General features: G+C 38.3%; 4 protein-coding genes across 4 annotated transcripts; 2 read left to right on the top strand and 2 right to left on the bottom strand.

The window, feature by feature from the left end:
* Positions 1-2,304: 2,304 nt before the first annotated feature.
* LOC110757667 (putative alkaline/neutral invertase F) lies at positions 2,305-5,713 on the bottom strand. Its single transcript, XM_021959361.2, has 5 exons — positions 5,634-5,713; positions 4,756-5,523; positions 3,810-4,247; positions 2,909-3,467; positions 2,305-2,789 (listed from the first exon to the last, which is right to left on the bottom strand). Exons 2-5 carry the CDS (start codon positions 5,518-5,520, stop codon positions 2,497-2,499), a joined length of 2,055 nt encoding a protein of 684 aa, XP_021815053.2. The 5' UTR covers positions 5,521-5,523; positions 5,634-5,713; the 3' UTR covers positions 2,305-2,496.
* A 2,412-nt stretch (positions 5,714-8,125) lies between these two features.
* On the top strand, positions 8,126-11,370 carry LOC110757649 (protein KINESIN LIGHT CHAIN-RELATED 1-like). The gene is made up of 3 exons (XM_021959334.2): positions 8,126-9,212; positions 9,798-10,706; positions 10,943-11,370. Exons 1-3 carry the CDS (start codon positions 8,644-8,646, stop codon positions 11,178-11,180), a joined length of 1,716 nt encoding a protein of 571 aa, XP_021815026.1. The 5' UTR covers positions 8,126-8,643; the 3' UTR covers positions 11,181-11,370.
* A 732-nt stretch (positions 11,371-12,102) lies between these two features.
* Positions 12,103-12,899, top strand: LOC110757677 (LOB domain-containing protein 1-like). The gene is made up of 2 exons (XM_021959374.2): positions 12,103-12,391; positions 12,493-12,899. Exons 1-2 carry the CDS (start codon positions 12,209-12,211, stop codon positions 12,772-12,774), a joined length of 465 nt encoding a protein of 154 aa, XP_021815066.1. The 5' UTR covers positions 12,103-12,208; the 3' UTR covers positions 12,775-12,899.
* A 6,487-nt stretch (positions 12,900-19,386) lies between these two features.
* LOC148296943 (uncharacterized) lies at positions 19,387-20,006 on the bottom strand. Its single transcript, XM_088248678.1, has 2 exons — positions 19,999-20,006; positions 19,387-19,936 (listed from the first exon to the last, which is right to left on the bottom strand). The coding sequence occupies exons 1-2, from the start codon at positions 20,004-20,006 to the stop codon at positions 19,387-19,389; spliced, it is 558 nt and encodes a 185-aa protein (XP_088104804.1).
* Positions 20,007-24,021: the final 4,015 nt, after the last annotated feature.

The raw sequence follows: 24,021 nt of genomic DNA, 5'->3' as shown, positions 1-24,021 counted from the left end.
TTTATTCGACCGAAACCACTATGATCGGGTTGACTGGAAATTGTACACACCGAGTTAGGATAGCTAAATAATGAGCGGATTTTGAGTCCAATAAATACGTATGAATTGAATTACGTATTGGGACCAAAATGGCCAAAACTAATCTGTTTGTCGTAAAAGTTAGAAATACAAACTTTTTGCCTTCACTCGTATTATAATAAGTTGACGGGTTATATCACAAGGTCATATTCCTTTTTTTTCTGTTTTTTTGTACTTGTATACATTGTTAACTGCTCAAATGCCCAAGAATCATATCCATATTGAATTTGGTTTTATCTCAGTAGCAATGTGAAAATCATACATGAAATGAAACAAAACATGAAATATCACCACATACAACTAACAAAAATAATAGAATCATTCTCAATACATTGTTAACTGCCTATTTAACTAAGGATGTTCATTTTTTTTTTCAAAAAAACAAGACTAATGATATCCATTTGCACTGTTAAGCAGTGACGGAGCCACCTAAGGACCAGGGTGGGCCCAGGCCCTCACTCATATTTTTTATTTTCTCATATTTTTACTTATATGTGTTGCTATATGTTTGCTTCTTGGAGTAAAAACTCAATTTTTTTTTTCTCATTCTCTTCCTCTTTTGATTAACTTAAGCTTTATAAATTTCCCTTTCTCCTATTTTACATGTCTAAGTAGGGCATCTTAATATTGGGATTTATGAACATTTTTTGTATTTCTTCTCTCTGTTGAAGTATAAATTATTAAATTTTGAGTCTTTAATAGTGTAGATGATGAGATTAATATTCAACCATGTTAAATATGATATTCAAGACAATTATGATTGTAATAAATGGATAAATTATTAATCAATATGAAATGATATTATATTATTAACTTATTAACCCAGTTAGCGCTTGAGGGCTCCTATTCGAATTATTTTTAAAATTTTTGTGAATGGCCCCCTTTAATGTGAAATCCTAGCTCCGCCACTGCTGTTAAGGGCCAGGTTCTCAATTTCTCTTTCAGGTTGCCTATTTTATTCAAAGACGAAATCTTTCACACAACTTTCAGCAGACTCTGTCGCCCTCTTAATCTGCCATCATAAATTTGTGCCATTACCCTTCGAAACACTTAACGTACACCAAGTATAGAAATTATTCAACAAAACCGATATCTATCAACCAATGACAATCGCCAATTACATTGAAAGTTTTCTAAGACAGAGGAAAAAGGAACATGAAAAGAGAGAAGAATCTCCACTCAGCTAAAGGCATCCGGCCTTATAATATATATGGAGAGACAAAACATGCTTTACATTAAACAATCTAGTCTTTAACTACCTAATAATACCTCAGCACTAATCTTAGCCATAATCTGTTTCAAAGGCCAAGATGCTATCCTTACAGACAGAAACAACAAATTTTTGAAAAAGACAATCAACAGCACCTCTAGCAGGCAAGGTACTTTGCAATAACGAACTCCTTTCATGTCTGCACCTATTTCTAAATTCTAACTCGGAAAATTTGTCATTGTTCCATTCAGCATCATATAGTTCTAGTTTCATGAACACTCCTACAAGCAGTCCACTACACAGACTGTTCACATTATCATTTTGATAATGAGATATGGCAACAGGAGAGACGTCGTATAACAAAATCAGTTCAAATCACAAAACCCAAATTTGGTCCACAACTAGCAACTCAAGTTCAAGCCCAAAATCTAAAGACCCCAAAATTTTGAACTAAAAGTGCAAACAAGAAGAGAAAATTGTAACCCCAAGACTAATTTTCATTTTCTCCCTACCATTTCTTAACAAGATCCAGTAGTAATTTTACAGAAAGAAATCACCTGAAGAACAAAGAACATACAGGGTCGAGAGCATTGGGCTCAAAGCCATAATCAGCAGCCAAAGAATAAAAGTACAGACTTTGACACTTGTTCAAATCTGAACTTGTGGGTCAAGGTCTTTTAAGAGTCATTATATATAGTTGTTTTTGCACCGGTCTATATATTGAGAGGAAAATAAATCTGAACTTGTCTTAACCACTTGAGCTACAAGCCTTTTGAATATATTGTTTCTCACATTACTTATTTCCCCAAATCACAATTTGGCACATTTGTAAAAATAATTTTATCAACAACACAAAGAAAAATATTTGCACACCTATCAAACTGAATTTGGAAGGAAAATAGGAGGCAAATTCCTACCATAAAAGCTTGAAATACTTAGCCAAATAATTGGTAAGCAGAACAATGGCCATGTTGCATTACTTTCCAAAATGCCTATAGACCATTTACTATTCAATACCAGATATTAAGAAACTGAAAAGGAAAATGCAGGGGCTGTATATCTCAGTAGCATACTAGCAAATCATGTTAATGAATCACAAAACTGCAACTCAATCAGTTTAATCAGCTAGTTTCCCTCCAGCATTCATGGGTAAAGAGAAATCTCATATACCTGTAATGCATCATGTATGCTGCTGCCATTGGTTTGACTCAAAAGGAAGCGGAGCGGGTGAGCCTTGGCTTGGCTATCTTCTTGTCCTCTTCAAGAGAGATTAGTGAAAGATTGGCTGGGTTCTCGATCATCAGTTTAGCTACCAGATATCCTGAGATGCTCCAGGTCTGGTACTTCCTCGCTTGCTTCCCGATATATCTCCCTGCCTTGCCGTCATAGTATTCTGGCCACCCGTCTTTTGAGAGCCGCTGCTCCACCTGTTCAATTGCTCTCTTAGCAGTCTGTGGCCTCCCCGTCTTGATACATGCTGCAGTAAGCAACCACAGCAGTGCTACAAGACAGGATGCAACAACATTAACCAATTGTTTTAGACATGAACAAAAAGAACAGAAAAGATAAAGAGCTAATGCAAATGGCACATTGTGATAACACCATCTCCATCAGACCTACTTGGCCAAGAGCCACCATTGTGATAACTCCATCGTGTGTTCTTCGGATCAAACCCTGTGACAGTCCTCCACTCATGTCCCTCTAATGCTGGGTATACAATTTTCAGAGGCATCTCCCCGATCAAGTCCTCCCACCTCTCCTCAATCAAGTCCATAATAGCTGTAGCTTGCTCAGGTGTTGCTAGAGAACTAAGGATGGCAATACAATTCCCAACTAAAAACCACCTGAAGTCCATCCGAGCTGGGCTAACATTGCCAATCAAATACCCTCCTCTCAACGGCATGAAATCAAAAACCCAGTCAGGGATGGATTCTGGAATCACATTAAACTTGTTGACGGCAGTATGGGAATACTCTTCGGTTTTGTAGCGGTATATATTGTTTAGCTGTGCAAAATCAAGCCAGTAATACTTCTGAATGTGAAAGCTTAGAGCTGTGATGCGCTTATCTATCCGCTTAAGAAGTTCCTTACCACCAAGCTCTGGCTTCAACAGCTGCCGTGCACACCTCAATGCAAAGTAGAAAAGTGACTGAATCTCAATTGGATAACCATAAATCCCCTGTTCAAAAAGCAAGCAAAGTTGGTGAAATTCAATTCATTGGAGCCTCTAATTCTGTTATCCCTTGAAGTCAGGTATCAAGTAATCTTATAAACAATATGTACGTCATGAAAGTGCAAAAATGACAATCTAGTTTTATCTGGCTGCCCAAATGGTGGTGGCAAAACTATATTGCCACAGAAAAAGGTCCTAATCAAGCTTTCAACACATATATGTGTGTATTAGTACGTATGTATATATGTTTTGTCATATACAATGCATATGGCCTTTTGGATTATTTATCCATACTCATACTCATTATACTATGCCAAGAATCCTAGAAACAAAAAAGAAAAGACTCACCATCCTCCTATCAATCATGCTACAGCCATCTGCACAGAGAAGTGTCGGGAATGTGTCAAAGCCATCTGACAAGCAAAGGTTGAGAATTAGTTTCATTCCCTTCTGCACCTCAGGAAGCTCTGCCAGTGTATGGTCACGAGTGCATTTGGTGTATGATCTCAGTAAAATGATCCACCAGAACCCAGAATCAACAGGAGCAACTCTTCCAATTGCGCTGCCACCAAAATCTGCAACTAAAGTTTCCTTCCCACGATATTGATCAAAGAGAATCTTAAAACTTGCAGGCATAACACCTTCTCCAAGTGTAAAATTATCAATCCTCTTCTCCCAACCTTGGAGGTGGAGGGTCTTTAGGAGGAAATTCTTTACAATATCTAGTTCAGGTTCTTTTTGCATCAGGCAGGCCAAACCACTAGGTACAAAATCTCGCACAAACACCTGCAGGTTCATATGATAATTAAATCTCTCACTACACATAAATTTCTCATCTTAGTCGCTATTTATTATTCTTAATGCCTAACAATTTAAGCAATATAAGGGACACTACTTATGACCAAGTGATCAAATCTATAAAAAAAAAAATAAAATAAAAAAACATATCAATTACATGAATGCACTGGATCAAATTTAATTTATCAAATCTCTTTCACACTAACATGGGATTCATATACCAGTGCTTTACCTAGATCCAAATGGTTATTGATGTACACAGCGCTTCAATTGCCTACCCAATCTTTGATACTTATTTGTATAATGTCATCTATCAGCAGAGGAACTAATAGGCTAATTTGTGCCACAAATTATTAAATGCATGACTCCAAACAGACACAAACACTAACAAGTACTCAAATTCCAGTAACTAAATTGCAATTCATACCAACAGAGATCAAAGAGATATGTGCAATATGAAAACTAATCAACAATTAACGAGAATCGTTTGGTATACCTGATTGTAGTTCAAATCTTCGGCCATTGGATCCATAGCTGCAAGAGTGCCCACCGGCTTGCCTTTGAAGTACACGTAGGACTTCTTGAGTCTCTCCCATGCCTCCTCCACCATCGCTGTGCTCTCTGCCGTACTACCACCACCGTTGGATCGCATCTTTGGCGAACCTTCAACCTTCCAAAGTTCAAAGTTCTCAAGGCTCGCTCCCACACTTGGACACGGCTTCAGCACCCCTGGCTTCGCCACGCTCACACTATCCGAAACGTTGTCGTCGCACTGGAACTTCGCCGACTTCTTCTCCGGCGGCTTCTCACGCATTTCATTCAGTCTCGGTGCATTGACATTTTCCAAAGATTCCGTACACTTCTTGGCGCTCGCCATCTCCGTCGGAATTGAATCAGAGGTGATCGAACTTTCTTTCTCGCATGAATTCGAACTCTCAAACAGTAAGGAATCCGTTGAATTCACACTCGAATTTGCACCTTCATTCTTCAAATATTCGGAATCTTTCTCCGCCGTCTTTGTCTCAGGCGATTCTTCAGATACCGGAGCGACTTGTGGCTGAGGATCACTGGACAACGAGTCAGATTCCACAGAGAGCTGTGAGTTTTCAAGCTTCTTTTCTTGTATCGGCGAACGGCTCAGCTTCGCCGGCGAGACGTCCTTGTCTGCGGAGTTCTCAATCACCGCCGGCACTGGAGTGAGAGGCAGAGCTTCCTCTGCTTTCTTTGTTTCGGTGAGGAGATCTTTGAGCGTTTTCGCCATTCTCTACAAAATGGAGAAAAAATTTGAAACAGAGCTAGAAAATCAGTGAACAGAAACGAAAATGCAGAAGATTTTAGAGGAAGAAGCTGACGCTTTGAGTGCGAGAGAGAGACCTTCTTCAATTAATCTCACAGCGTAGAGAGAAAAAGTGTGTGTGTGTGTGTGTGTGTCCGTACAAAAGTAGAGAGAGAAAGATAGAGAGAGTGTTGAGTTGGGTGTGTGAGTGAGGAAAGGATCATGGAGGGCGCTGGTTTCAGTTTGGCAGTTAGAAACGGAATTGAAGAGAGAATCTGCGAGGACTCGTTTGGGTGGTGGGAATATTTTCATTTCGATGGGGGCATTTTCGGAAATCAGCATTACTGACCGTTCGTCTACGCGGGAACGCTCCCACGAGCCCAACGGGGATCTCCTACAATTCTTCGTTGCTCAATTTTGGGATGAAATGTAAACTATAATAAATTATCAAAAAGCCACTTTCTATTCCTGTAATTTATGAAATTTTCACTTTCGTAGTTTTGATCCATGTAGTTTTATTTTTTTCTAATTTAAGGACATATTCAAATTTTCATGTGTGCATTTGGTATATAATATCAGTATAATGATTTACTATAACTCAGAATCGACAGGAATAACTCTTCGCTACCACCAAAATGTGCAGCTAATTGCAACTAAAGTTTCCTTTTAACAATATCGATCCAAGTGAACCTTAAAACTTGCAGGCTGAACACCTTCTCCTATTGTAAAATTATCAATTGTCTTCACCCAACCTTGGAGGTGGAGAGTCTTCAGGAGGAAATTCTTTACAATACCTAGTTCGGCCTTTTTTTCATGAGGCATGCCAAACCACTAGGTACAAAATCTATCACAAACACCTGCAGGTTCATATGACAATCAAAGCTATCACAACACCAAAATTTCTCATATTAGTCACTCTGTTTCATTCTATTTAAAAAGGGTCCCCACTATCTTTCATTCTGTTATATGCATGTATTTCACCTTTAGCTAGTTTAGCATAAGTTGCTAGGTTGATAAATTTTTAATTCGATTAAATTGAAGTTGAATTTAGATTATATGGTACACAATCCATAAGCCGATGTGAAACTAGTGTCAGCGTTTACATTACAACACGGACAGAAGCTTGGGCTCATCTTGTCCAGGTTGGTGGAGCCCATCTCTTGCCATGGCAAGATTTATGCGCTTGGAGCTGATTTTGAGGCCTAGGGGGCGTTTTGCCTTAGCTACGCTGCTGGGGTGGAAATGCTCTAATAGTAGTGTTAAGGGTGTACATCAATTCGAAACCAATACAATTTAGTCAATCTACATCCGATCCAATATAGATTGGATTGTGATTTTTTCAATCCAATCCAATCATATTAGATGTTTAAATCCGATTTGATCCGATCCAATTGATATTGGATTGGATTGGATTGGATGATCAGTTTTGACAATAAAACAATACAATAATGAAATATTAAACATTTATCCTTATGTTTAATATAATCAAACATATTAATAGACATAAATGTAAAATATAAATGAAATATTAGAGAAAATTATTTTGATTATATAATATATTAAACATAACTCCATTAAATGATTTAAAATATTCATAGCATTTTCAACGACAAATACCTACATAAGCAAAATAAGTATCAAACTAACTAGATTGGATTCTCATTAGCAAATCTGTCATCCGATCCAATTATGCCAGTTTTGAAAATTACGAATTCAATCCAATCCGCTAAATCTTCGAAACTAATTAAAATTGAATTAAATTGGGTTGAATTGGTCGATTTAGGTGGATTGGATTGAATTGGATCTTGTACACCCCCAAGTGGGGTTATTAGGGTTTGCTGTGGTCTGGGCTGCTGTTAGTGAGCTTATTTCTTCTTGTTTTTTTTAAAAGGGACAAAGGCTTATTTCTGCTTGTAATACGGTTGGGCCTTGTGTCTTTATCTTTGGGCCTAGTCTTTTTCGGATGTAATGTTTTTCAGTCTTCAAAAAATTAAAAGTATTGTCAACTCTCACATGTGGGTCATGTGCTCTGCTTGTAAACGCTCACACTTTTCGGAAAATTGCACACCACATTGAATTATTCATCACATCAAGGAGCCATGCATGCCATGCCACGCATGCAACTTATTCGTTGGTCGCTCATCTGTTTGTCGTAAAAGTTAGAAATACAAACTTTTTGCCTTCACTCGTATTATAATAAGTTGACGGTCATATTCTTAAGCGTTAAGTGTTGCGGGTTTTGAGTCCACGCATGCAACCTATTCTTAAATGTTGCGAGTTAAAATTGAAACTTAAAAGTATGCATAATTTTAAGTTTATTCGACCGAAACCACTATGATCGGGTTGACTGGAAATTGTACACACCGGGTTAGGATAGCTAAATAATGAGCGGATTTTGAGTCCAATAAATACGTATGGATTGAATTACGTATTGGGACCAAAATGGCCAAAACTAATACTTAAAGAAATTATTTTAATAAAAACTTAGAAACACAATTCAATAGGTGAAAATAAGATTTATTTACAGATGTGGCAAACCACCAAGTGGCATTTGTAACTTTTGACCTTTAACAACAAAGCAACCAAATCAGTTTTTCCAGCCTTCCAACTCTTTCTTTCTCCAGTCTGTAGAGGGAACATTACAGACGAAGCAAAGCAAAGAAGGACAGCGTGTAAGGCAGTGGAAAAGAAGAAAAATACTGAAAAATGGATTTCGTATCTCTGCTGGTCCCCTTTTTCGTGTTGAAGCTTGTCATCAAGTTAAAGCACAATTCCTTCATCATTACGAGTCTCTTCCACGCAACCCTCCATCCCCACCACCACCACCATTAATTCCCTCCTCTACCCGACACACACATTCTCTCTCTCTCTCGCATTACTCTCTCTCTCTCTCTCTCCAACACTGCACCTTTATCATGAGCTTCTCTGCAAAATATAGCAGAAAACCCAATTTAAATTGGTCATTGCCGTCGCTGATTTCTCACCACATTTGTTAAATTGCGCGGGTATTTGGTTCCGTTTTGCCAATTCTGTTGTGATTTTTTTATATTATATCGAATTTTAGCTTGAATTTAGCAGATTGAATTCTGGGTATCTGACTTCTCAGTCATGCTAGGCTTAGCCTCACCCAAAACACCATCCCAGACCATTTTCGTGCCCGACCCGACCCGTAAAATAGAGCACTTCAATGGTACCAAAACCCCTTCACCTTCCACCTCACGAACGAAAGCCTCCAGAAAAACCCAACCCGTCGATGAGACTTCGCTCGACAACCCGGATCTGGGTCCGTTCTTGTTAAAGCTCGCCCGGGATACTTTCGGGTCGGGCGAGAGCCCGAACAAGGCGTTGGACTACGCCATTCGGGCTTCCAAGTCATTCGAGAGGTGTTCGGGTCCGGGTCTGGACCTCGCTATGAGCTTGCACGTTGTGGCCGCGATATACTGCAGTTTGGGCAGGTTTGAGGAGGCTGTTCGGGTTTTGGAGCGGGCAATTGAGGTCTCGGATCCGGAAAACGGGCCGGACCATGCACTGGCTAAGTTCTCCGGGTACATGCAGCTGGGTGACACGTGTTCGATGCTGGGACAGCTTGAGCAGTCCATTTTATGTTACGAGTCGGGTTTGAAGATCCAAAGGGAGACTCTGGGCGGGTTGGATCCGAGAGTTGCCGAGACTTGCAGGTATAAGCTCTATTTTCTCAGCTGAAAAGGCTCATTTTAGCTTGTGATGCTGTATAATGCTAAAATGCGCCTTTTTTTTTTGGGTAGGTAGGAAAAATGATAGACTGGTACTAATGTTGGGCCCACATGTTTCTCTGATTATTTGGGATTGGGTGGATTTGCATTGGGATGTGGGTTGAATATAGTCTTCACACCTTCGGGTTTCTCAATGTTAATTTAAAAATAATTAGCTAAAAAATGTTAATTTAAAAATAATTAGCTAAAATTGTTAATTTAATAATACTAATTAAAAATTGATTTGGTTGATGAGGTTTGTTGAAAACAATGGCGGATTTTGAGCACACTTGATTAGTTACAAATTTTGATTATGTAACAAGTCATTTGTAATTTCTCATGTATTTTCAAAGTAACTGCATTTCATTCTTTGATCATTGAGGCTTTTACATTTCTATCTTTCAATTGTTTCAAAAATATTTTGGTGAAATAAAATGAGTGAAAATACCCGAAAAATTATGGAAGGGTGCTGGAAACACTAACATAACTGCATTGCATTGTGTGTGAAATGGCATTGGAAATGAATGGCAGGTACCTAGCAGAGGCCCATGTCCAAGTAATGCAATTTGATGAGGCAGAGAACTACTGCAAGAAGACTCTTGAAATTCGAAAGGAGCATAGCTCACCTGCGTCTGTAGAAGAGGCTGCTGACCGGCGCCTCATGGCTCTCATCTATGAGGCAAAGGGAGATTATGAATCTGCACTCGAGCACCTTGTTCTTGCAAGCATGATTATGATTGCCAATGGGCAAGACAATGAGGTTGCCGCTATCGACATGGGCATTGGTGACATTTACTTGTCTCTTTGCCGCTTTGATGAGGCAGTTTTTTCCTACCAGAAAGCACTTACAGTGTTCAAATCCACAAGGGGTGAAAACCACCCTTCTGTAGCATCAGTTTTTATTCGCCTGGCTAACTTGTATTACAAGACAGGCAAGCTAAGAGAGTCCAAATCCTACTGTGAGAACGCGTTGAGGATATACGCGAAACCTTTGCCTGGAATCATATCTGAGGAAATTGCTAGCGGGTTGACGGAAATCTCAGCCATCTACGAAGCTGTCAATGAGCCTGAGGAGGCGCTAAATCTCTTGCAGAAGGCAATGAAGTTATTAGAAGACACCCCTGCACAGCGGAGCACGATTGCAGGAATAGAAGCGCAGATGGGTGTTATGTTCTACATGGTTGGGAGGTATGGGGAGGCCTGGAGGTCCTTTAAGAGTGCTATATCAAAGCTTCGGGCCAGTGGGGAGAGGAAATCAGCACATTTTGGTATTGTGCTGAACCAGATGGGATTGGCTAGTGTGCAGTTGTACAAATTAGATGAGGCTGCTCGGCTTTTTGAAGAAGCAAGGGAGATTCTGGAGCAGGAGTGTGGCCTTTGTCATGTGGATACTCTTGGAGTATATAGCAACCTTGCAGCAACTTATGATGCCATGGGAAGGTAACTGATCTTTGATATTCATGTGAGCTGTAAGGGTTTTGTTTGTGCTTTCTGCTATGTTGAATGGAAATGAAATGTTAACTTTCTCTAGGGGTCTTCAACCTAGAAATTATAATTGAATCATTTTCAATTCTACGATAAATCCTGCTCTAGGGGTTATTACTATTGATGTTTAAGTTCTATAATGCTCTAGTTTGGTTCCTCCATTGAGCATGAAATTCTGTTACTTATTACAGAGTAGAAGCTGCAATTGAGATGCTAGAGCACATTCTAAAGGTAAGGGAAGAGAAGCTTGGGACGGCACATCCAGATTTTGACGACGAGAAGAAAAGGCTGGCTGATCTTTTGAAAGAAGCAGGAAGGGCTAGGAACAGAAAAGGAAAATCACTTGAAAATCTACTTGGTTCCAACTCCCACCAAAGGACGAAGAAGGAAGGAGTGAAGAGGTGGGCTGGCTTTGGAAACAAAACTTGATCAAGAATATGACTCTCTCCCTCAGCTCTTTTTTCCCCTGCTGCAAGTTTTATTTATTTAGCAGATTTTGTAGATACCAATGGATGCTATTTCAATTTCCACTTGGTTTTCACTTTGCTGTCTTTGTCTAGTCACTCACTTGTTTCCTGGAATTGCTTCTCTTGTGAAATTTAACCTCTTTTCTCGGTAATGTCATGTGTTTGCACTTACTGTTTTTGGTATCTTGTTCATCTCTCTGGAAATAAAGTATTGTGAAATTTAAACCTCATATCAAACTATTTGTCGAGAGTATTATCCCACATCGGAAATAGAAGCCCTGCATTAGTAATTTAAATGATTCTGGGGCTCTAGCAGTCACACATGCTTCTACCTCACCCAATAATATATGTTGTCAACTAATTGGCTTGAGTGACGCTACACGTGTTATTCGTAAATAGAAGCCTCAAAATTACAGATAAATCCTTGCTCGGACGCTTACCACGTGTGAAGTACGAAAGCTCACGGAACTTTCATATGTGGTTGTAGTCTAGCTGCAGTCCAAAAACCACAATGGAAGTCATAAAAGCCTCCAAAACCACACGGAAATTGAGCTTTGGAAAATGGTAATCAAACTTGCTCCAAGTAAGTGCAAACACAATTTTCTACCACATGGTGCTGTCTTTGGTGTGTTTCCAGAATTTAATGAAAAGACAAACTGATCAGCAAAAAGTTGAACATCACCAAACATGAGGTTTGTTTTATTGGAAACTGACTTAATCTCCAAAACTGCATGATCGGAAAAATCCACATTGGGGGTTCACTGTTAGGTCCACTGTCCCAACAGTGAGGTTTCACAATTTTCAACCCTCATATTATAGCTCAAAACTGTCCCCTAGTGGCCGCCTTCCTTGCACTTAACATTTGAATTTTGGCACCCAACTAACAACCTATTATTCCTTTCAACATCTTGGCAAACTTTAGCAGCTCTTCTCTTATATATATACACAAACTGGAGAGCTTCTTTTGAACCATCCTTGAACTAACAAAACATGGACACCCAAGTAGTACCAATGCATAGTAGGGTTCATCAACCATGCGCAGCTTGCCGAATGCTACGCCGAAGATGTGACAGAAATTGCTCACTTGCACCATATTTCCCAGGTGAGGAGATTGAGAAGTTTGCTGGTGTGCATAAAGTTTTTGGTGCTAGCAATGTGATCAAAATGATTCAGGTGAGTTTCTGTGGTACTTGAATATGCTTAGAACAGAGTTTTGTTAGAATTATTATTAATTAAACATCAGCTAAGATATGGCAATTGTATTTTGGAATCAGATGGTGGAAGAGACAAGAAGGGAAGATGCAGTGAAAGCTCTAGTGTATGAAGCAAGAGCAAGGCTCAGAGACCCTGTTTATGGCTGCACTGGAGCTATTTTCCATTTGCAGAAGATGATTGAAGAACTCAGATCCCAATTGGAATCAATAAGATCTCAAGTCTTGGAGCTGCAACAACACAGAGATCAGCTGTTGGGCATTCTCATGAATAATGTTCATTGCCTTGAAGATGATCTATTCTCCACCGTGCATCATGACCCAATGTTTGGTGGTGACCTATAATCCTGATAGATATTTTAGATACTTATTCATGAACATATATCATATGTAATCAGTTTGAAGACTCCTTAATCTCCCTTTGGATAACTTGTTTTGGTTTGTAAATTAAGCCCTCTAAGTTTTTCCTATTGAATGTGACTTTTAGGATGATAAACACAATAAATGTTTGGGATTGATCTATATTTTTTATTTATCACACATCATTTTCAGTTTTAATTCCTGAAGCAGAAATGAAGCGATATTGGGGAGAATAGACTTGAACCTAGAATCTAGGAACTCACTGACAAGAATAGTGGTATTATTTGGATCCAATTTTCTTGATGTTAACTAACATGTTGACTTTAAAAAAAATATAAAAAAAACTCCAGTTGGCTTCCAGGCCATACATGTTGATATCGGTAATGTATTGGAAAAGGAATATACAAGGTTATGTCCATTTCACTTCAAAATAGGCCATGATGATATTTGAAAATTGCACTTGCCTAACTAACAACGCCAATCTACAAAGTTGATGGCTTTTGCTCACATTTTTCAAAACAGCACACTTTGGTGCTCAATTTTCCAGTCAAAGTCCTCAAATAAGTCCAACTACAACAGGTAGTGAGTCAAAGAAAAACTAACTTCTAGATACAAACTTTCCTTATCAGAAGCCACAATTAGTAAAATAGGGAGTAGAAAAACACAAATAAAATAGAGATATTTAGTCATATACTCATTTTTAGCATTAATATTATAGATAAAACCCTACACCATTTAATTTTTATAATCAAACCCAAAAAAATGGCAGCTAGCCCTATTGAAATTAATTTTGATTATTAAATTACTTTGATGCCCTATTGAGTGTTTTGAGCTTTTTTATGAGATTTTGAAGTTGGGGTTGTTTTAATAAATTAATGGTAGTTTTGTACTTTAAATGAAGTTAAAAGCCTTTTTGTTATGTTGTATATGCGCTTAAGGTATGTTTCTAAAGTCCATTTTATATAGGGTTTTTTTTATAATAATTTGGGCTACTATATTGGGTATAATAGTGAATCTCCCAATAAAATATGTGCATTTATTATTCGACAAATTTTTTATATAAAAGAATACGGTTAAAAATTCGGTCATTGTAAAGTATTTATAAAAATATCGCTTGTATTAAAATATTTATTATAAAAAAAAAAAATCAAAGGCCTATTTTTTTTTGGTGGTAAAGTGGAGGTCAAACAAACCCTACACATATCCTTAAAGATTAACTGATTCACAACAGTAGGAGCAACATCCCTAATATGAAGACCCAAAGGCTTGGTGACCCCAATAGAAGCAAGCATATCAGCAACACCATGTTTTCTCTAAAGACATGATGAATTCGGCAAACACCACCAGTCATGATAGCTTTGCATCTAGAGATAAGAGTGAACAATGGGTGAAGAGGATCACAATTAGGTGCATTCAAAAGATCCACCACCAAACAGGAATCGGACTCCACAATAAGGCCACCTCCAGCGCAAGGGTCTAGCCCGAGCAAAAGGCAGCCCCAAGCCCCAAAACACCCTCTAGTGCGCAAGGTCCAACCCGGGCAAGGGTTGGGTCCCACGAGCCCAAGCAAGCCCACAGGCAAATTTTGCCCGAGCTGCTGCCTGGGCAAAATGACACAATGCTGACATCATAATGATGTCAGCAACCAAAAAAGTTTGAAAAAAATACCAAAAAATTCAGATTTTTTATTATTTATAAATACCTAGCCATATTCTTTACTTCCCACACCAAAAACTCTATACAAATTCATCTCCTCATATCTCATGTGAATAGTAATTGACCCTGCTCTTGCCTTTTGGGGGTGGAAACAAAAAAGGCAAGGGCTGCCACTATTCATGTGAATACTAACAAACCTTGCCTTGTCTTTGACTTGCCCTTGCTCTTTGGGGTGGAGGTGCTCTAAGGGGAAAATAGTTGGATTGTTTAGCAAGCCGCAAGCCATAGAGGGTGGCCCACAATTCATCTTGTAAAATAGACCCCCTCCCAATGTTAGTAGAGAATCCACCAACCCAATCCCCATTGACATTTCTGATTAAACCACCAGCACCAATAATCCCTTCCTCACCTTTCCTGCAGCCATTAGTATTTAGTTTCCACCAACCAACAGGAGGAAAATTCCAAGTAAGAAGGACCTCAATCTTAGCAGCCTTACTATTAGAGTTATTAACTTGGCACATCTCCAATCATTGGCAGCTTGATAGACATAGCCTAGGTACAAGAAAAGAGATGTGTGGGACTGATTGTCTTCAAAAGCCTCAACGCAACGGTTTTTCCATATGTGCCACAAAGCAAAACCAAAAACGACATTCCATTGCAATTGATTACAGCAGCTCTTCCTCTTACCATCTTTCAAATTAAAGAAAATCCAATCCCACATATTATAATTAGAGGACTCACTAAGACCCAAGAAAGGCCTTCACTGCTGAACCTTCAGGTCCATACTTTTTCTTCAGGCTTGGAATTCAAGCTGCGGGCTTTTACTTGTGAATGGGCCTCCGAATGAGCTTGATGCATATTTGGGTCGGGTTTGGTTTGGTAATTAATTATAGTCCGGAAATGTTAGGGCGAAACTTTAAAAGGAACGACACCGTTGAGAGTCGTTTACGGACACCGAGCTCAAGAAATGAAGTAGGAAGAAAGAGACTCGCAAGTTGAAAGCTTCAACGGCGTGCCTTGCGTCCAGTACCCTCTCTGTACCTCTCTCAGCTTCACATTGCTTCACAAGGGTAAGTTCACATTTACCAAACTTGTCGTCAACAAAAAAAACCCTAGCTTTTATCCTTGAGCTGCTGAGACAATCTTAGAAAACTTGGGATTTGAAAGCAGGAGTTGGAAAATGCTTCAGGAACAGGTTTTCTTCTTCAATATTTTTTCTCAATTGCCAGCTATGCTTACTGTTATACTTGGATATGATTAGTTTTCATAAGATATTAAAAATCGCCCGCCTAGGTGCTAGGCGGCCGCCTAGGCGCTAGGCGGCTCTGGGCGGGTCGGGTCCTTCTCTCTCTCTCTCTCTCTCTCTCTCTCTCTCATATTTCAAGTATTTCGAACGTTGGTAATTAGCAAAACTTGAACCATGCCTGAGCTTAGATATTGGTTTTCAGTGTAATTTTATTCCGCCTGACAGCATATTCTCATGAACTTTGGTCTAGCAGCCTACTTATAGCTGAAACCAGAACTACGTTTTTTTTCAGTCAAGAAACCAGACCTACCTTGTAATTGCGGTACTCAACCCAAGTTTGAAACCATTCATGAAAGATTTTGTGCATACCCTGAATTGGTCGTCTTTTAATTATTTGATAATAATTTCCATTCATTAGACGTGTCAGAGGAAGAGACTTAAGCCAATGAGTAAGTAAGAAGTTAAAAGATGTTATGAAAGTATTTTTCCAAAATATGGCCATCTTTAGTTTTTATGTTGCTTGAGAGAATGGATAGAAGAAAACATAATAGAGCAAGAGATGGGAGGAACAAAATAAACCCAAAATCTATCCTTAACTTGTAGGACTACCAATGTACTAACCAATTTTTTGCAAGACAAGAAACCTAAATATTCCTAACTGTTCCTCAAGACATTGAATCATAAACGTGAGATGATGCTTCAGTGCTTGAGTTCAAATTTCTCTCAGGTCTAAAATGGACTACCTTGCTTCCCCCCAGATAAATACCTACCTGCATGGTATGATATTCCATGCAGCTCATGATTAAATCCAAGCATAAGAATAATACAAGACAGCAACAAGTTCAAATGCCAAATGAATGCTTGCAAAGAGAAAAACATGAGCTGGAAATGATTGTTATAAATTGTGCCATGGTAGATGGCACAAATAGTTCAAATAGTCATCGTGTTTTACTACTTTCATTTACAATTTTACATAGATAAAACCTTCGGAGAGTGACTTATGCTGCACAAACTTAAACATTTTAATACGTTCAAAAGAATTTATATAAGATCTACTCTGCTACCTAGTGATCTGGGCACGTATGTGACAATATCGAAGGGAATTTTTTATTCTAACAAAAATTTCATTTTCTATTCTAACACAATTTCATTTTCAAATTCCACATAAAACTAAAAACAATTACCAAACAAGTTTCTCTTATTTAACCCTAAACCATATGTAGTTTATTTATTGATCCCATCCTAATCTCATGCTTATAACAATATACTATAGAAGAACATGATAAAATAAACAAATTGATTAAGTTTGGGACATGAGAGAAGTCCGATTTGGTAACAAATTAGTGAAGCGAGGACATTTCAAAGTTATCTACTGAGATGGAACCTCTTAGGTATGGCCACCGTATGCAGAAGGTGCAATCCAATCCAAGGAGTCCTTCAAGTCAGAAATTTCTGTCGCTTCTGTTCGAGGATTCCATGTAGGGATTACAACATGTTTCACATAAGGCAGAGGTGAAGAGAAGGTCTTTCTGAAATTCTCCGGAAAGATGATACCTTGCACCATCCACAACAAGCAATTAGAAAGAAGGAAACCATCAATCATGTCATAAGGAGTAATTGCAGAACCAACTTACAATATACACACAAGCCACCTTTAGTTTTTAGTTGCCGGATAGAGAGGCTGGTTGATTGACTAGCCAAATAAAATATGTGCATTTATTATTCGACAATTTTTTTTATATAAAAGAATACGGTTAAAAATTTGGTCATTGTAAAGTATTTTCATATAGATTATATAAATTTTTTAATGTGTAGTATTTTTATTCACTAATATGTGAAAAATAGGTTAATAATACGTGTATAATATATTGATTTTTAAAAACGTAATTTTTTTGTCATATCTTTAAAAAGTGTGTGAAAAATAAGTAATATAAAAAATGTATATATGCATCCTACGTGAATTAATTTCATATTTCATCTTTTTTTTTTCTTTAAAGACTAATAATTACAAAATTTGACAACGGAGTCTAGCTTAGTGAAAAGGGCCTTGATAGTGTGTGTGAGAAAACCCCTCCCCCAATACCACAACTACATATTAATACCCAAATTTTAGAGGTTGTTACAAATATAGCTTGTATTAAAATAAAAAAATAAAAAAAAATAAAAAGCCTTCTTTTTTTTTCTTTTTTCTTTTTTGTGTGGTAAAGTGGAGGGAAAACGCCCAACAGAAACACTAAGGAACAATAAGTCTGGGTAAACAAACCCTGCACATATCCTTAAAAATTAACTGATTCACAACAGTAGGAGCAACATGTCAAGTATGAAGACCCAAAGGTGTAAGATCCCACATCGACCAACAGAGAGGGGGTGATGTGCCTTATATGTACATGTCCGCCTCCATTTAGCACGATGGAAATGCCCTCCAGAGCGCAAGGTCCAGCCTGGGCAAGGGTTGGGTCCCACGAGCCCAGACAAATTCAGCACAAGCTGGGCCAAATGACACAATGCTGACGTCATAATGACATCAGCAACCAAAAAAAATTGAAAAAAAAACCCTAGATCGGACAGTTAACGTTTAACTCAAACTTTAAGTTATTGAATCGGAACATCCGGGCCTTCGATTCACAATCCGCCAATTCTTACATGATCCTAGGGATGCCTAAATCAACATATATTGAAAAGAAGTCGATCCAACGATTCGAACATGTCGAACTCGGATAACGCCTAATATGCAATATCTGATCGACGATCAAACGATAATCAAATTCATATCCGAGCATACCGTCGTGCTCGGGACGACATGAAGATTATTTTAGGACTCCAAGACCGGCCAAAAAGTGGCCCACGCGCCGGCAACGCATGGGTGTCCAAAGCGATTTTCGACAATCGGAAAAACTCCAAATCGCGGATCAAGACTTATACCTACATGATCAGCACATTGAGTGGAGCAACTTATGTTCTTGGACTAACCCCAAAAAGTAACCGGAGTTGGCCGAAATCGAGGGCCGAAACCGCCCAAAATTTTAATAGCTTAAAACCGTTTCAAAACGCAGAAATTAATCCTAAACAACCCAACCAACAGCTAGAACACATCGAGAGGATGAGAAAACAGACTAAGTTCGAAGAATTTGGTTCCCAGAATCGTCGGAATGAGCTCCGAAAATTTTACGAAAAATCAGGCCACTTTTCTGCAAAATATGGCCAGCTGACGGCGGTGGCGGCTGGGATGAGGCGGGGCTGGAAGAGGAAGAAGAGCCGATTCTTTTGGAACCGTTCCCAACGCGAGTGGCAGCGGCAAAGGAGAGAAGTAGCTGCTGTTACTATTCGCGGGGGGGGGGGGGGGTCGCGCGGGAGGAAGAGAGAGAGAGAGAGAGAGGGTTTTGCTGATATTTAAAACCATTTTTGAAATAATTATGACTGTGCCACTGAGTTTGTTTTGATCGTAATTTTTTGGTTACAACTCCGATTCGAGCCCACTACTTGTCCACGGACTCATGTCGGTGCGATCTACGTAAAAGTACCAGTCATTTCCCCAAATTCCTTCCGGGTTAAAAAGTGACCAAAATGCCCCTACCCTTGAGGGCAAAATTGTAAATTCATACTTAATTAATTTAAATGGAGAATTTAATTAGGGTCGGGGTGTTACAACCTACCCCCCTTATAAAAGAATTTCATCCTCGAAATTTATGTACTTGTCAATTGAAGAAATAAGGGTACTTGGCCCGCATTTGCGCCTCGGGCTCCCAATTAGCTTCTTCAACAGTTTGACTCCTCCATAAGACTTTCACTACTGGAATGGATCTATTGTGCAACACTTTTTCCTTTCTATCCAGAATTTGCACTGATTGCTCCTCATACGTCAAATCTTCTATCAACTTCACGGGTTGATATTCTAGGATATGAGAAGGATCAGGCACGTACTTTCTCAACATAGACACATGAAACACGTCATGGATCCGAGATAGTTCCGGAGGTAAGGCAAGTCGGTAGGCAACGGGTCCGATGCGTTCCGTGATCTCATAAGGTCCGATATAACGAGGGCTTAACTTCCCACATTTCCTGAACCTCATCAGACCCTTCCAAGGAGATAGCTTCAAGAGCATCCAATCCCCAACTGCAAACTCAAGATCCTTGGACCTGTTGTCTGCAAAACTCTTTTGTCGATCTTGCGTGGTTTTAAACTTTTCTCGAATTATCTTCACCTTCTCAATTGTTGTTTGGATACTTTCTACTTTCTCTAATTTCCTGTCACTCACCTCATTCGAAAAATAGAAGTTCTACACTGCCTCCCATACAAAGTTTCATACGAAGCCATCTCAATGCTCGAATGATAAATGTTATTATATGCAAACTGCACCAAGGCAAGATGAGTATCCCAACTATCTTGCAGTTGTAACATACAAGATCTCAACATATCTTACAAGGTCTGAATTGTCCTTTCTGACTGTCCATCAGTTTGAGGGTTAATCAAAATAATTATTTTATACCCAACAAATTTGTAATTATTATGATTTTTGGTAACAAGTTACGAAAAAAAAAAACAATTTGGTTAATTGGATTTATATAAAGTTTTAAAATTTGATTTGGTTAGTTAGGTTAAGATTACTTTATCTAAAAATTAAATAAGACATTTCGACCCAAAAAATACTGAATAAGACAAAGTTTCATTTAAATTAAAAAAAAGACAAAAATTAAATATGAACTCCAACAAAAAAAGAAAATGCAATTCGAACTGGAGTTGGGATATGACTAGATATTTTGGGAGGTTTCAACGTCAATTTGTAGGGTTCCAGTGTTTGTTTCTTCTGGGGGTTCATTGTTGGTTTCTTTCGAAGGTTCAACTTCAAACAACCCAGAGTGGAACGTAAAAGATTTATATTCCCTATGTCTGGACTTACTCGACACTCTCCCTTAAGAACCGAACTCTCGTCGTTAGGCCGAAACTTCACTTTTCAAGGCCTCCCAATACCCCAACTACACTCTAGCCCTCTTTAGCATCGTCGGCGGGCCCGTGTACAATGAAAAGATCAGACAGGCGGCCTCTTTCAACTTCATAAACCAACTCAAGGTTACTTTATCTAAAAATTGAATAAGACATTTCGACCCAAAAACCATTAAATAAAACAAAGTTTCTTTTAAATTAAAAAAAAATATTAAATATGAACTTCAACAAAAAGAGAAAAAGTAATTCGAACTCGAGTTGGGATAGAACTGGATATTTTGGGAGGTATCAATGTCGATTTCTAGGATTCTAGTGTCTGTTTCTTCTGGGGGTTCATTGTTGGTTTCTTCCAAATGTTCAACTTCAAACAACCTGGAGTGGAACGTAAAAGATTTACATTTCCTCGATCTAGACTTACTCGGCACTCTCTCTCAAGAACCGAAGTCTCGCCGTCAGGCCTAAGCTTCACTCTCCGAGGCCTCTCAACACCCCAACTACACCCTAGCCCTCTTCGACATCGTCGCCCAGCCTGTGTATGATGAAAAGATCCGACAGGCGGCCTCTTTCAACTTCATTAACCAACTCAAGGTTACTTTATCAAAAAAATTGAATAAAACATTTCGACCCAAAAAAATTGAATAAGACAAAGTTTCTTTTAATTTAAAAAAAGACAAAGATTAAATATGAACTCCAACAAAAAGAGAAAATGCAATTCGAACTGGAGTTGGGATAGGACTAGATATTTTGGGAGGTTTCAATGTCGATTTCTAGGGTTCTAATGTCTGTTTCTTCTGGGGGTTCATTGTTGGTTTCTTCTAAATGTTCAACTTCAAACAACCATGAGTGGAACGTAAAAAATTTACATTCCCTCTGTCTGGACTTACTCGGCACTCTCTCTCAAGAACCGGAGTCCCACCATCAGGCCGAAGCTTCACTCTCCGAGGCCTCTCAATACCCCAACTACAACCTACCCATCTTAAGCATCGTCGCCCAGCCCGTATACGATGAAAAGATCTGACAAGGGGCCTCCTTTAACTTCATAAACCAACTCAAGGTTACTTTATCTAAAAATTGAATAAGACATTTCGACTCAAAAAACATTGAATAAGATAAAGTTTCTTTTAAATAAAAAAAAAGATAATATGACCTCCAACAAAAAGAGAAAATGCAATTCGAACTGGAGTTGGGATAGGACTAGTTATTTTGGGAGGTTTCAATGTCGAGTTCTAGGGTTCCAGTGTCTGTTTCTTCTGGGGGTTCACTGTTGGTTTCTTCCAAATGTTCAACTTCAAACAACCCGAAGTGGAACGTAAAATATTTACATTCCCTATGTCTGGAGTTACTTGACACTCTCTCTCATGAACCGGAGTCTCGTCGTCAAGCCAAAGCTTCACTCTTCGAGGCATCTCAATACCCCAACTACAACCTAGCCCTCTTCAGCATCGTCACCCAACCCGTGAATGATGAAAAGATCCGACAGGCGGCCTCCTTCAACTTAAAAAACCAACACAAGGTTACTTTATCAAAAAATCGAATAAGACATTTCGATCCAAAAAACATTGAATAAGACAAAGTTTCTTCTAAATAAATTAAAAAAAGGACAAAGATTAAATATGTACTTCAACAAAAAGAGAAAAAGCAATTCGAACTGGAGTTGGGATAGGACTAGATATTTTGGGGGCTTTCAATGTCGATTTCTAGGGTTCCATTGTCTGTTTCTTATGGAGGTTCATTGTTGGTTTATTTCAAAAGTTCAACTTCAAACAACCCGGAGTGGAACGTAAAAGATTTACATTCCCTCTGTCTGGACTTACTCGGCACTCTCTCTCAAGAACCAGACTCTCGCCGTCAGGCTGAAGCTTCAATCTCCAAGGCCTCTCAATACCCCTACTTGTGAGAACCCATAAAATATATATATAATAATTATTTATTAATATGAATTTTTCTTATTTAAATATTTATTGTGAAGATTTATATGTTATTAAATCTTAAGCCTAGTATGAGATTATCCCTTTAGTTGAAAGATGACACCATTCTTGTTATCCATGTGTAGAGACTTATAGTTGGTTTTAATCAAACCATCATCCTCCCATTCTTCCCCCTTTCCCTCTTACTTTCTCTTCAAAAAAAAATCTGATTTTTATCCCAAATTGGGATGAGTTGTTCATCTATTGGAGGTGAGTCACCTAGCCTAAGATTTTTTCTCATTCTCTTCCTCCCCATTCATTGTATCATCACTCTCTTCTAACTTGATGACTCACATTATTCCCTTCCTCTTATCTTATCTTTTGGTGGTGGTGTTGTGATATCATTGGCCAAAGGTGGATGACTCACATTATTCTCTCATCTTTCTATCTTATCTTTTGATGGTGGTATTGTGATATTATTGACCAAAGGGGGATGAGTCACATTATTCCCTTAATTTTATATCTTATATTTTGGTGGTTTAAAATATTGTATATATAAATATTAATTGGGTGCATGCATATCCTCTCCTATAAATATCATGCTTCCTTACTTCAATCATTCATTCCAATCCTTTAATATAGATTTCTACCATGAAGTAGTGAGAGAGAGAGAGAGAGAGAGAGAGAGAAAGAGAGAGAGAAGGAAGAAAAAGAAACAAGATGAAGAGTATGTGTGTTTGTCTTAAAATATTTCATACTTATCTTGGTGAGTGGGTTATTTAATGTATTCTAAAATTTCTTATTTTGTGATAAATCATGGATTTATTCTATTTACAAATCTTTCTCTATTTTCAAGTCAAGCAGGTCAAATTTGTGCAATATTTCACACAATACATATATTATTTGGAGTTTTTGTGAAGTATGTATTATTCATAGAACATGAGGACTTTAGTGACGGGGTATCCGAAAGATAAATGTACCAGACGGGGACATAGGGCAGTGAGGCCAATAGGGTTCACGTACTGGGTACAATTTGTGAAGGATAACCAAGATATGAAGTAATGATGTGATATGATTTGGATTATGTATCTTTTTATTATATTTTCTATAGTGTGTAAAATGGCATTGCTTGACTGGCATATTACATAATCTACTCACTAAGCGGTGGTTTGCTCATCCCTCACCTATTTTGTTTTTCGGATCAATTAAGGGGCAAGACAAAGCCGAAACTAGAGAAATTGGATTAGTTTAGAGTGATAAATTTTTATTTATATCTTGTAAACTTGTAAGATTATTATTATTAATTATTTTTTATTAATGTAATGGTAATGTATTTTAACCAATTTTTCAGTCATTTTATTTATTTGTTTCAATTCACGCACCCTTATTCGGGAATATTCTTTATTCTCGAATCAGGTCGTGACACAACTACACCCTAGCCCTCTTCAGAATCGTCGCCCAGCCCGTGTACGATGAAAAGA

Source organism: Prunus avium, chromosome 2 (genome assembly GCF_965620075.1).
Source record: "Prunus avium chromosome 2, drPruAviu1.hap1.1, whole genome shotgun sequence".
Classification (NCBI taxonomy): domain Eukaryota; kingdom Viridiplantae; phylum Streptophyta; class Magnoliopsida; order Rosales; family Rosaceae; genus Prunus; species Prunus avium.
The sequence above is the reverse complement of the archived record's forward strand: the minus strand, read 5'-3'. Positions and strand labels throughout refer to the sequence as shown.